Source organism: Scyliorhinus canicula, chromosome 5 (genome assembly GCF_902713615.1).
Source record: "Scyliorhinus canicula chromosome 5, sScyCan1.1, whole genome shotgun sequence".
Classification (NCBI taxonomy): domain Eukaryota; kingdom Metazoa; phylum Chordata; class Chondrichthyes; order Carcharhiniformes; family Scyliorhinidae; genus Scyliorhinus; species Scyliorhinus canicula.
The window spans coordinates 217,984,200-217,998,836 of record NC_052150.1 but is presented as its reverse complement, the minus strand read 5'-3'; the positions used below and the strand labels follow the sequence as shown (position 1 = coordinate 217,998,836).

The following is a 14,637-nucleotide window of genomic DNA, read 5'->3' as shown; positions in this document are numbered from 1 at the left end:
AGTACACCCGGGTAATCAGGAGGAGGGAATTGGGAGACTCCCATTTAAGAGGGCAGTGAAGAGTTTCAGATACCTGGGGGTGCAGGTGGCCAGGAGTTGGGGGACTCTCCATAAGCTTAATTTTACCAGGCTGGTGGAGCAGATGGAGGAGGAATTTAAAAGGTGGGACATGGTGCCGCTATCGTTGGCGGGTAGAGTGCAGTCCGTCAAAATGACGGTTCTCCCAAGGTTCTTGTTCCTTTTTCAGTGTTTGCCCATCTTTATCCCTAGGGCCTTTTTTAGAAGGGTGACTAGCAGCATCATGAGCTTTGTTTCACCGAGGAGCGGGGTAGAGATGGGGGGGGGGCTGGCGTTACCCAATCTCTCGGGGCATTATTGGGCGGCCAATGTGTCGATGGTGCGCAAGTGGGTAATGGAGGGGGAGGGGGCAGCATGGAAACGGATGGAGAGGGCGTCCTGTGGAGATACAAGCTTGGGGGCCCTGGTAACGGCGCCGTGGCCGCTCCCTCCTACGAGGTATACCACGAGTCCGGTGGTGGCGGCTACCCTCAAGATTTGGGGGCAGTGGAGGCGACATAGACATAGGGGAGAAGTGGGGGGCTCGATGGAGGCTCCGTTAAGGGGGAACCATAGGTTCGTCCCGGGGAACATTGATGGGGGATTTCAGGGTTGGCACAGAGCGGGCATCAGACAGCTGAGGGACCTGTTTATTGATGGGAGGTTTGCGAGCCTGGGGGAGTTGGAGGAGAAATTTGGGCTCCCCCCGGGAAACATGTTCAGGTATCTGCAGGCAAAGGCATTTGCTACACGGCAGGTGGAGGGATTCCCTTCGCTTCCCGCGAGGGGGTTGAGTGACAGGGTGCTTTCGGGGGTCTGGGTCGGAGAGGGGAAGATATCTGATATCTGATATCTATAAGGTTATGCAGGAGGCGGAGGAGGCGTCAGTAGAGGAGCTGAAAGCTAAGTGGGAGGGGGAACTGGGGGAACAGATCGAAGACGGGACATGGGCTGATGCCCTGGAGAGGGTTAATTCTTCCTCCTCTTGTGCGCGGCTTAGCCTCATCCAATTCAAGGTGCTGCACCGGGCCCACATGACTGGGACGAGGATGAGTAGGTTCTTTGGGGCTGAAGACAGGTGTGTCAGGTGCTCGGGGAGTCCAGCGAACCATGCCCATATGTTCTGGGTATGCCCGGCACTGGAGGAGTTCTGGAAGGGGGTGGCGAGGACGGTGTCGAGGATGGTGGGATCCAGGGTCAAGCCAGTATGGGGACTCGTGATTTTTGGGGTTGGGGTGGAGCCGGGAGTGCAGGAGGCGAAAGAGGCCGGTGTGCTGGCCTTTGCGTCCCTAGTAGCCCGGCGAAGGATCTTGCTACAATGGAAGGATCTGAGGCCCCCAAGCGTGGAGACCTGGATCAATGACATGGCGGGTTTCATTAAGCTAGAGGAGGTCAAATTCGCCCTGAGAGGGTCGGTACAAGGGTTCTTTAGGTGGTGGCAACCTTTCCTCGACTTTCTGGCTCAACGATAGGGTACGGGACAGTAGCAGCAGCAACCCGGGGGGGAGGGAAAAAGGTGGGGGGAGACGATGACTATGTTTGTTTATTTAATTTTAATTTATTTTTAAGTTCTTTTGTTGTTCATTGGGGTTGGGGGGGGGGTTTGGGGATGTGATACATGCGTCGATACGGTCTGGGGGGTGTTACAGTTATTATGGGTTATTTTGTTGCAGTTCATTGTTTGTTGTTATGTTTTATATTTTCTGTAAAAAATTCCAATAAAAATTATTTTTTAAAAAAGAAACAGAAGAGAAAGAGATAACTGACAAGAAAGATTGAGGCAGGCAGGAAAGAGGAATGAAAATGAAATGAAAATCGCTTATTGTCACGAGTAGGCTTCAATTAAGTTACTGTGAAAAGCCCCTAGTCGCCACATTCCGGCGCCTGTCTGGGGAGGCTGGTACGGGAATCGAACCGTGCTGCTGGCCTGCTTGGTCTGCTTTAAAAGCCAGCGATTTAGCTCAGTGAGCTAAACCAGCCCCTAGAGACAGACGATGACAGCACAGTGAAGGAAACAGAAAGCGCAACTCGAGAGAAATGACTGAAGATAGAGGAGAGATAGTGACAGACAGAGAAAGATAAGAGTGAGAAAGAGAAAGGGCGGCGGCGGTGGAAGGGGGGGGGGGGGGGGGGGACGACGACTCTTTCATTATTTTCCACTGACCAGTGAGCTGTTTTGCATCCCAGGTGATAACTCTTTGTTGGTTTGTCCAGATGCCTCTTTGGCGCTTACTGGTTGGTTGCCCGATGGGGTAGCCTGAGGTTAAAAAAGCAAACATTACATTATTGAGAGCATCAAAACGGTACAACCATTAATCAAAATATCAAAATGATGACAGAAACAGTAGGCCATTATGCTCTCATTTTTTCACTTATGTAACAAATTTTGCTGACAGCACTTGTCAAAAGCAGCATGATTTTCAGCATCAGGAGTGCAGTGTTTATAGTGGCTACGGACAGTGAGTCTGCTTCTATAGGCAACCGTGTAATGGCTCCACCATTGCCCTTTGGCAAAGGCCGGGCCAGCAGAATCCCAAGTTTCAAATTGCGCCTTTCAAGCAACTGTTCAGGTTAGAGCCACTGCAAATATAAATTTGGTACTGTAATGCACCCCCACTATATAAATGTATAAATTCCACATAATAATAATCGCTTATTGTCACGAGTAGGCTTCAATGAAGTTACTGTGAAAAGCCCCTAGCCGCCACATTCCGGCGCCTGTTCGGGGAGGCTGGAACGGGGCACGGGAATGAACCCACGCTGCTGGCCTTGTTCTGCATTACAGGCCAGCTATTTAGCCCACTGTGCTAAACCAACCCCAAATAGCCTTGGACTCCGAGATATCACAGAACTCACTCCCTTTCTGACGCTTTGCACTAATAAAATCCAAATGCCACAGGAGATTTAATGATTTGACTTAGGTTGAAATACTTCTGGTGCACTTTGAACATCATAGTTTATGACCGGGTCTACCGAGGGTGCAAGAAATGTTCTTTTCTTGGTCAATTGGGTGCCCGATAGGAGTAGAAACTCAGCAGATAATCTTTGATAATTATTTTTTAAATTCAAGTAACTGAGAAATCTATAGGGCTTTGGCGTTTGCAGTGGTGAGTCATAGATTGCTAACCCACAGTGACAGGTCAATCCCTCTACATTCCATAAGACCATAAGACATAGGAGTGGAAGTAAGGCCATTCGGCCCATCGAGTCCACTCCGCCATTCAATCATGGCTGATGGGCATTTCAACTCCACCTACCAGCATTCTCCCCGTAGCCCTTAATTCCTCGCGACATCAAGAATTTATCTATCTCTGCCTTGAAGCCATTTAGCGTCCCCGCCTCCACTGCACTCCGCGGCAATGAATTCCACAGGCCCACCACTCTCTGGCTGAAGAAATGTCTCCGCATTTCTGTTCTGAATTTACCCCCTCTAATTCTAAGGCTGTGCCCACGGGTCCTCGTCTCCTCGCCTAACGGAAACAGTTTCTTTGCGTCCACCCTTTCTAAGCCATGTATTATCTTGTAAGTTTCTATTAGATCTCCCCTTAACCTTCTAAACTCCAATGAATACAATCCCAGGATCCTCAGCCGTTCATCATATGTTAGACCCGCCATTCCAGGGATCATCCGTGTGAATCTCCGCTGGACACGCTCCAGTGCCAGTATGTCCTTCCTGAGATGTGGGGCCCAAAACTGGACACAGTACTCCAAATGGGGCCTAACCAGAGCCTTATAAAGGCTCAGTAGCACATCGCTGCTTTTATATTCCAACCCTCTTGAGATAAATGACAACATTGCATTCGCTTTCTTAATCACAGATTCAACCTGCATGTTTACCTTTAGGGAATCCTCGACTAGCACTCCCAGATCCCTTTGTACTTTGGCATTATGAATTTTCTCACCGTTTAGAAAGTAGTCTATGCTTGGATTCTTTTTTCCCAAAGTGCAAGACCTCACATTTTCGTATTAGGGATGGCAGGTCTATCCTGGAGTATCATAGACCTGCCTGGCTCACAAACTGATAACACACAATTCTTACAATGCTCTCTTTTGCTTGTCAGGCCAGAGTCAATTCACATATAAAGAATTGCTTCTCGAGGTAGAATGACTTGTTTATGTAGGTAAAACATATTTACGATGGCTAAAAACTTCTCAGCCAATCTGCCACCTCAGTCAGGTCAGAGGTTCACTTTCTCCCTGTAGAGTCATAGATGTTTACAGCATTGAACAGGCCCTTCAGCCCAACTTGTCCATGCCGCCCAGTTTCTATCACTAAGTTAGTCCCACATGCCCGCATTTGGCCCATATCCCTCTGTACCCACCCTGCCCATGTAACTGTCTAACTACTTTTTTTAAAGGCGAAATCGTACCCGCCTCTACCACTGCCCCTGGCAGCTCATTCCATATGCTCCCCACCCTCTGTGTGAAGAAATTTCCCCTCTGGTCTCTTTTGTATCTCTCCCCTCTCACCTTAAACCAATGCCCTCCAGTTCTAGACTCCTCTACCTTTGGGAAAAGATGTCAACTATCTATCTTATCTATGCTCCTCATTATTTTATAGACCCCTACGTTGATACGAGGGTGAAAGATTGAATATGACCGTTGCCAACTCCTCATTGTGCCTCTGAGAGTCTACGACTGGGCTGAAACCACACCTCCTTTTTCAGCTCCTGTAACGTGTTACCCAGTTGCTTGACTTTGGATTTCAGGCTCTCATTCTCCACATTCAGCTCACGGTTTCTCTTTGACAGCTCCACGATTTTGGTTGCAGCCACATCGCCTGCTATGCCAGCTGTTCCTGCAACACATTCACACACTTTAGCCAGTAGAACAGCCGACAAAGAGTGTTTCTATTTCATTAACAGGAGGTAGAAGGCCACGTTTACTAACCCTCCCCGGTCTATGCATTGTTCCCTTCACTTTGGCTTTCAAGAGATCCTGGGTACATTTTTCTTAGGCAAATGGTTTCGCAACTAAAAGGGGTGGATGAAGTCAAGATATAGAGTGCCAATGACCTCGGTGAATGGCAGAACGGGCTCATCGGGGCTGAAAAGCCTACTCCTATTTGTATGCTTTCAATATAAAACCCCACAGTAAAAATAACTAGGATATCCTGAAATGTTTTACAACAATTTACATTTACTTAGCATATTTGACATTGTAAAACATCCCAAGGTGCTCAACGAGAGCACTATCAACAAAAACATAGAGCCATGAGAGGATACATCAGGATGGATGATCAAAAGCATGATCAAAGAGAGAGGTTATGTTTTAAATTTAGAGTACCCAATTCATTTTTCCAATTGATTTAGCGTGGCCAATCCACCTAACCTGCACATCTTTGGGTTGTGGGGGCAGAACCCACGCAAACACGGGGAAAATGTGCAAACTCCACACGGACAGTGACCCAGAGCTGGGATCGAACCTGGGACCTCGGCGCCGTGAGGCAGCAGTGCTAACCACTGCGCCAAAGAGGGAGGTTTTAAGGAGCACCTTTAAAGTGGAAAGAGAAGTTGAGAGCTCCAGCGGTCATGGGAGGGAATTCCAGAGCGTAGGGTCGCTGACGCACTTTCAAATTAGCGTTGTAGGAAGTGGAGCAGCCAATTTGTGCACAGAAACATCCTACAGGCAGCAACTTGGGAACGACCACATCATCTGCTTTTAGCTGCTGGCTTAGGGGTAAATATTTACCGAACATATCACTCTCATAAATTACACAAGCTCCACTAAGCTAGTACACAATCATTGTTGCCTTTAATTGTAGGAAGAACATTCCTAACTTTGAAAGGAGACAGGAACGAGTGTCAAGCAGATCGCAACAGTTCACACAGTTTGCAATCAAGTAGAAATCACTGAACTGACCAGAGTGTGTCCTTTAACGCTAGTCATCTTTGCATAAAAACCTTTAAAAATTAAAACTTGTTAGGCGAGGAATACCGGAATTTTCAATGGCACATTGTTGAAAAATCTCTCTGGTCATTTACAGAATGTCAAATTCTCCATTATGATCAAAATACGTCCATACATTTTTAAAATAGTATTTTTTTAAACAACGTTTTGTTTATATTTTAGCTTCTACATTATTGCCAGATATATCGTTTAACTAAAATGTGAAGGATAATCAGTGTCTTTTACTTCCTGATTTGCTGTCTGTGATAATGATTTGATGTGAGTGGTTGCTTAATCTTGTTGACATTATTGCTGTTCGAGATGTGTGGTTTTGTCCTTCACTTGGCGCCAGATTCAAATTGAGATAGGGAAAGAGGAATAGAGTGTCGGATACACATTCAATCATAGTTTTCAACAATAATTTGGATAAATGCTTGAAGGAGAAACAATATTGCAGGGATAATGTGGAATGGGAGGGGGAGTAGAGACTAGCTGGATTACTCATCCAAATAGTCAGCACAGTTTCAATCTGCTGAATGGTTTCCATGCATGCTGTACTATTCTTCAAACCCATAACCTTAAATCATTCAAAAATACAGAATGGAGAAAAAAGTAGCCTAACCTGCCCTTTCAATTCAGGAATAAATATTCTTACAAAGCAATAATAAAGATAAAAGAAATTAAACGTATTCTCATTTTAGCTTCTGGAATATGATTAAAGTTGCATTTATAGTTAATGTCTATCTTTGAGTGTAGTTCCTTTTTTCTATCTTGTAAATGTATGGATTGCTGAACATGTTGAGATTGCTGTCTTGTAATTGCTCCCAGGCATCTGTTACTTTCTGTCTATTTTGTGAATTTAACAAGGTTGAAATGCATGCCATCTGTCTAGTTCTAGCAATCTATCTTTACTGATAACTGCTAATATAAAAGAATCTCAACTTACACACCATGTTGGGGGTTTCATTCCCTTTGAAGGTCATTCAAACAGCCTCACATGTATCAATACATCACCACACGCGTCCCTCACCCCTCCCGTGGCCGTTTACCTGCGAGAGCAAGTTGATCTTCTTCCCTTTTCTTCCTCAGGTGTTTGATTTCGAAATTCCTTTCATTGAGGAGTTTGTAAAGCCGTCCATTCTCATCCCTCAGCTCCTGGATCTGCTCCTGTAGCAGCTCGTTCTCATTCTCCAGAAGGCTGGAAAGTTCAAGGTTTCAAACAGAAGGCTTACTTATAAACATATAATCAATGACGGGCAGGGGAAGACCCTTTTTGCCCCATCTAGCCTGTCCCTCCCGGAGGTGTTGTGCGTCATAACACCTCAGCCAAAGCCATGAGATCGACAGGGACAGGCAAAAAAAACTAGATTAAAAACCCAGGTTGATTTGGGAAGAAACATCTGAGAAATTCCTCTCGGACCCTCCTTAGGGAATTGTAACTAGTCCAGCAGCTCACTCTGGCCCCGACAGATCGTTGCAATCCCTACCTTTGTACAAGGTGATCTTCACTCCTGCCAGAAACAGGTCCAGCTCGCGCCTGAAGGAATCCGGGAGCCACTGTATGAATTGGCAGCCTGTTCCAGAGCTCACATCTAACCTACCTTTGGCATTAAACAACTTGAAATTGTGTTGTGGCTCTCCCCAAGCTATTAAACTGGAATTGCCTGTCAACTCAAAAACATCTAAAGCCTTCTCCATTTCATAAATCTCAATCATATCATTCCTATATTTCGGTGAAGTCCCAACTTTATCAGCTGATCTTGTTCTTCAAATTGGAAATTAATCTAGTAGCTCTCCTGTATTCACTGAACACAGAAAGTGGGGCCAGCAGGTCTATCCAGTTATTAAGACATCAAGCTTCTCAGGAGTTGAGCACCTACAGCAGCCACCTGAAGTTCATAGGGAAGCAGATAATGGAAAAAGACTGCTATTTGGCCTATCAGGCCCATTTATTAGATTTAGATTTGTCACATGTACCCAGGTACAGTGGAAAGTATTGTTCTGCATACAGTCCAGACAGATCGTTCCATAGATGAAAATCATAGGACATACGATAAGTACAAAATGCAAATGCATAGACTTAGACATTGGGTAAAGTATCTGTGGTAGTCACCACTGATGTATTATACTGTGTATATATGGGTTTTACGGTAAGGCCCCTGTACTACAGGTACGGGGGTAGATCCCTGCCTGCTGGCTCCACCCAGTAGGCAGAGTATGAATATGTGTGCTCCCCGTACAGCAGCCATTTCGCCAGCTGCTGTAGGAGGCCAACATCTCAGTGTAATAAAGCCTCGATTACATTCTACTCTCGTCTTCTCATAATTATCAATTTATTACACTGAGATTTTTCAGAGGTGGACTTCCGCATCAAGTCGGATTGCCTGCAGCTGCATCCTCAAGCAGACAACGCCAAAAAGGACTTAGACCTTTGGCTAGCCTGTTTTGAAGTGTACATTGGGTCTGCGCCAGATGCAATCCCAGAAGCACAGAAGCTCCAGATTCTGTACACGCGGCTGAGCTCCTACGCCTTTCCCCTCGTCCAGGACATGCCGACCTACGCAGAGCCATGGCGCTACTGAAGGAAAACTACGCTCAGCGGACTAACAAAATCTACGCCAGGTATCTCCTCTTCACGCGGTGCCAACTTCCCGGTGAGTCTTTGGAAGATTTCTGTCGTGCTCTGCTCGCCTTAGTTAGAGACTGTGACTGCCAGGCCGTTTCAGCCACTGAACACTCGAACCTGATGAGAGACGCGTTCGTTATGGGCCTAGGGTCTGACCACATCCACCAGCACCTCCTGGAAAGGGCCACGCTTGACCTCGCGGCGACCAAAAAACTAGCGCTCTCACTTACGGTCACCTCCCGCAACGTTCAGGCCTATGCACCGGACCGCGTGGCCCACCCCCCCTGTGCATCGTGGATCCCTCCAACGGTCACCCCATCATGGACCCCCATCAGCGACTGTCCCCAGCCAACCCCACGCCTGTGCTGCGCAGCAGCCAATCAACCCAGGGGGGTCTAAATGCTACTTCTGTGGGCAGTCAAAACACCCCCGACAGCGCTGCCCGGCGCGGAGCGCCCTCTGCAAGGCCTGTGGCAAGAAGGGACATTTCACTGCAGTGTGCCAGGCCTGCTCAATCGCCGCTATTGTCCCAGCATCCCCCACGTGCGGCTAGTGGGCGCCGCCATCGTCCCTTCCTCGGACCACATGCGGCCCGTGGGCGCCGCCATCTTGCCTCTCAGAACCAATGGGCGCCGCCATCTTGCCTGCCCCAGGACACGTGCGGCCCGTGGGTGCCGCCATCTTACCCGCCTCAGGACCCCTGCCCGTCGGGCACCTCATCAGGCTGCTCATCACCTGCAACCGCCGATGACCAGCCGCGTCTTGCCTTGGTCATGATTGACCAGTCTCGACCACACAACCTCGCGACCGCTTCAACAAAGTGAAGGTCAACGGGCACAAGATCTCCTGCCTGCTGGACTCCGGGAGCACTGAGAGCTTCATTCACCCCGATACGGTAAGGTGCCGCTCCCTCGAGGCACACCACGCTAACCAGAGAATCACCCTGGTCTCCGGATCCCACTCCGTGGCGGTCTGGGGGTACTGCATCACCATCCAGGGCTTGGAGTTCAGCGGCTTCCGCCTCTACATCCTCCCCAACCTCTGCGCTACCTTGCTACTCGGGCTGGACTTGCAGTGCAACCTCCAGTGCCGAACCCTGAAATTTGGCAAGCCCCTACCACCCCTTACCGTTTGCAGCCTCGCGACCCTTAAGGTCGACCCGCCTTCCGTTTTTGCACACCTAACCCCGGATTGCAAACTAGTTGCCACCAGGAGCAGACGGTACAGCGCCCAGGACAGGACCTTCATCAGGTCTGAAGTCCAGCGGCTGCTCCGGGAAGGTATCATCGAGGCCAGCAACAGCCCCTGGAGAGCCCAAGTGGTAGTGGTCAAAACTGGGGAGAAAAACTGGATGGTCGTTGACTACAGTCAGACCATCAATCAGTACACGCAGCTCAACGCGTAACCCCTCCCATGCATATCTGATATGGTCAATCAGATTGCACAGTACTGGGTCTTCTCGGACAGGCGCCGGAATGTGGCGACTAGGGGCTTTTCACAGTAACTTCATTGAAGCTAGGGGCTGGTTTCGCTCACTAGGGGCTGGTTTAGCTCACTGAGCTAAATCGCTGGCTTTTAAAGCAGACCAAGGCAGGCCAGCAGCACGGTTCGATCCCCGTACCAGCCTCCCCGGACAGGCGCCGGCATGTGGCGACGAGGGGCTTTTCACAGTAACTTCATTGAAGCCTACTCGTGACAATAAGCGATTTTCATTTCATTTCAAATCTGCCTACCACCAGCTCCCCATCCGTAAGGCGGACCGCCCATACACGGCGTTCGAAGCAGACGGCCACCTTTACCACTTTCTTAGGGTTCCCTTCAGTGTCACCAACGGGGTCTCGGTCTTCCAACGGGAGATGGACCGAATGGTTGACCGGTACGGACTACGGGCCACTTTCCCGTACCTGGACAATGTCACCATCTGCGGCCACGACCAGCAGGACCACAAAGCTAACCTTTCCAAATTCCTCCACACCGCCACTCTCCTCAACCTCACGTATAACAAGGAGAAGTGCGTGTTCAGCACGAACCGCTTAGCCATCCTCAGCTTGTGGTCCAGAACAGAGTTCTGGGGCCCGACCCCGATCGTATGCGCCCCCTCATGGAACTCCCCCTCCCCACTGCCCCAAGGCCCTCAAAACGATGCCTGGGGTTCTTTTCGTATTACGCCCAGTGGGTCCCAAACTACGCGGACAAGGCCCGCCCATTCATTCAATCCAGTTTTTCCTCTGACGTCCGAGGCTCACCAGGCCTTCAACCGTATCAAGGCCGACATCGCCAAGGCCGTGATGCACGCAGTCGACGAGACGCTCGGCTTCGAGGTCGAGAGCGATGCATCAGACGTCGATCTGGCTGCCACCCTCAATTAGGCAGGCAGACCCGTGGCATTCTTTTCCCACACCCTCCATGCCTCCGAAATTCGGCACTCCTCTATCGAAAAGGAGGCCCAAGCCATCGTTGAAGCTGTGTGGCATTGGAGGCATTACCTAGCCGGTAGGAGATTCACTCTCCTCACTGACCAACGGTCGGTTGCCTTCATGTTTAATAACACACAGCGGGGTAAGATCAAAAACGATAAAATCTTGAGGTGGAGGATCGAGCTCTCCACCTACAACTACGCGATATTGTATCGCCCCGGTAAGCTCACCGAGCCCCCGATGCCCTATCCCAAGATACATGTGCAAAGTGGACTGACTCGGTACCCTGCACGACAATCTGTCATCCAGGGGTGACCCGTTTTTACCATTTCATCAAGGCCCGCAATCTGCCCTACTCCATCGAGGAAGTCAGGGCGATCACCAGAGACTGGCAAGTCTGCGTGGAGTGTGAACCGCACTTCTACCGGCCAGACCGTGCGTGCCTGGTGAAGGACTCCTGCACCGTTGAACGCCTCAGCATGTACTTCAAAGGGCCCCTCCTCTCCACCGACCAAAACACGTACTTCCTCAGTGTGGTTGATGAATATTCCCGATTCACCTTTGCCGTCCCATGCCCCGATATGACGTCTGCCACCATCATCAAAGCCCTCAACACCATCTTTGCTCTGTTCGGCTTCCCCGCCTACATCCACAGCGACCGGGTATCCTCATTCATGAGCAATGAGCTGCGCCAGTTCCTGCTCAACAGGGGCACTGCATCGAGCAGGACGACCAGCTACAACCCCAGGGGAAACAGGCAGGTGGAGCGGGAGAATGGGACGGTCTGGAGGGCCGTCCACCTGGCCCTACGGTCCAGAAATCTCCCGGCCTCCCGCTGGCAGGAGGTCCTCCCCGACGCACTCCACTCCATTCCCAACGTGGCTGGCAGCTCCAGGACCCGTTCTCCGTAGACATGTGCGACTCCACAAGGCGGACCTGTTGGTTGAGAGGGTACAGCTACTCCACGCCAACCCACAGTACACTTACGTAGGGTACCCCGACGGCCGCCAAGACACAGTCTCCCTCAGGGACCTGGCACCAGCTGGTTCCACACACACCGCCCCTCTGCCCTGGCGCCACCCTCTCTTTCCCCGGCGTACCCCACCGCAGCCCCCGCTCTGGGACAGTCTGTCCTCCCCTTTCTCCCACCTGGGCATGAAGAGGATTTCGACACGCTCCCGGAGTCACCAAAGACCAAGCTGCCGCCGGAGTCGGCACCTCTGAACGACAGATCAAGGCACCAGACTGCCTGAATTTGTAATATTCACTGTGATTTTAAACATAACTTTCTGTATATAGTTCACCACCCCAGCTGGACTCATTTTTAACAGGGGGTGAATGTGGTAGTCACCACTGATGTATATACTGTATATATATATATGTGTTTTACGGTAAGGCCCCTGTACTACAGGTACGGGGGTAGATCCCTGCCTGCTGGCTCCGCCCAGTAGGCGTAGTATAAATATGTGTGCTCCCCGTACAGCAGCCATTTCGTCAGCTGCTGTAGGAGGCCACACATCTCAGTGTAATAAAGCCTCGATTAAATTCTACTCTCGTCTTCTCATAATTGATAGTGCATCAGTATCGAACAAAGACCAAGGGGTATAACTTCCAATCGGTGCTTTTCCTGCGCAATTGCTTATACTGAATTTATACTAAATCCCCTTCTGCACTACTCAATGCAGTAACCAACGCCCGAGTTAAAAATAGCGCTGAATGAAATTTAGCAAAGCAGCAACATTCCCTCCCTAAACCTTTTCCTCTCCCTACCTCACGCTCCTACTTGAAGATGTCCCCCACCCTTAGATGCCTCTTTGACCAAGCTAGCTTTATATTATGACTTTAGCATAACAAAGTGTCCCAAGGCATGTCACAGGAATGTTATCAGACAAAAACCGACACTGAGTTAAACCCGGGAGATATCAGGACAGGTGACCAAATACTTGGCTGGACACACACGTTTTAAGCAGTGAGTTAGTAGAGGGGCAGCAGGACTCAGGATGCACTCAGGTTTACACAGGTTAGAAGGCCTGCCAAGAGAGAATTACAATGGTCATGTCTGCCATTCATACACGAATACCCCAAATCGTTCGCTATGTACAAACTTTCCAATTAGCTTATTTAGGAGAATCTGATAAAATTCACCCCGACAACAAAAGCAGGGTCACCCATATCCCAGAATCTTAAACGGACAGTGTTAACAACCAAGCTGCTTTCCATAAAGACATTTCTATGTTCAGCTTTGCGGGAACCTCTTACTCTGACGGCCAGTTAACAACATTGCACGGTGCTGTCAGGGATGTCACAGAGACCTAGCTGGTTTGGGCATGCTGCCCTGTACAATGTACCCGGAGCGTCACCTGCTGGACAAATTGAAGCATTACAATTTCTCAAAATAGCTATTTGATCAGTTAGTTCTACTCAAAAGGGGGTCAGAATATTCAGATGAAACAAAAACAAATGACACGCAGACGTTTGGGTATATGAAAACCCCCAGAAAGTACTGGAAGCACCCAGCAGCAGCTGTGGGGAAAGCACACGTGAACCTTTCCTCATGACCTCATAATGAATACTTTCTCTTGTTCTGACCGAGGGTCCGCATCTGAAACATTACCCGTTTCTCTCGCTCTCTCCCCATTTGCTGCCTGACCTGCTGAGTAATTCCACCATTTTCTCTTTCAGATTTGCAGCATCTTCAGTACCGCTTTCGTAAGAAGGAACGATTTTCGCCCCTGCTTTGAGGGCAGCTCTAGGATTTAAATCTCTGATCACGGTAGTCAATTCTCTCCATGGTTTTACTCCTACTCCAGCCCCCCAACCCGCCAAGGTCTCTGTGCTCCTCCAATTATGGTCTCTTGAGCATCTCCAATTGCCTCCCCACCCACTGCTGACAGCCATGTTATTAAGCTGCTGAGGCCATAAGCTCTGGAATTGCCTCCATGAACTTTGCTGCCTTTCTCTCTCTCCTTACACTCCACTCCTTACAATCTATCTCACTGACCAAATTTTTGGTCACTTGCCCAAATACACTGGGTTAAAAATCTGTTTACCTAGCAGTGCTTCAAAATGTCCCTTTCCAGTAACTTCACAGCTTAATACCATCAGCACATTTAATCATCACTAGAATTACTCTTATCCATTGTTCACAGAGACTAGAAGTAATTTGAACTACATGTACTGATGGAGCTGTGTGGTGATCCACCGCTGTATATATATGTGTGTCCTCTATTAGGGGATGTACAGCAGTACCTGCTATTACAGGTTTGCCGGTAAGCCCCTGCCGGCTAGCTCCGCCCACAGGGAGCAGCATAAATATTCATGAGTTCTCCTGAGCTGCCATTCTACAGCTGCAGTCGAAGGAATAACATCTCACGGTAATAAAGCCTCTCTTGTACCGATTCGAGTCTTTGTGTGCAATTGTTAGCGCATCAATTTATTACCATGAGATTTTCCGCATCATGGACATCAGAAGTAAACCCGACTGCTTGCAGCTGGATCCGCAATCGCCGAACGCCAGAAAAGACTTTAACCACTGGCTGGCTTGCTTCGAGGCCTACATCACCTCAGCGGACCATACACCATCGGAAGCTCAGAAAATTCAGCTACTCTACTGAAGGTTGAGCTCCAGCATGTTCCCGCTGATACAGG

At 49.2% G+C, this 14,637-nt stretch overlaps 1 protein-coding gene across 1 annotated transcript in view; it reads right to left on the bottom strand.

Moving 5' to 3' along the window:
• ccdc13 (coiled-coil domain containing 13) overlaps nt 1–14,637 on the bottom strand; it is a 74,342-nt gene that overhangs the window by 53,241 nt on the left and 6,464 nt on the right. The window contains exons 2-4 of the mRNA XM_038798519.1: nt 6,996–7,144; nt 4,713–4,855; nt 2,222–2,314 (exon numbers count right to left, since the gene is read on the bottom strand). Of these exons, the coding sequence (XP_038654447.1) occupies nt 2,222–2,314; nt 4,713–4,855; nt 6,996–7,144 (385 nt within the window). The remainder of the gene's footprint in view (nt 1–2,221; nt 2,315–4,712; nt 4,856–6,995; nt 7,145–14,637) is intronic.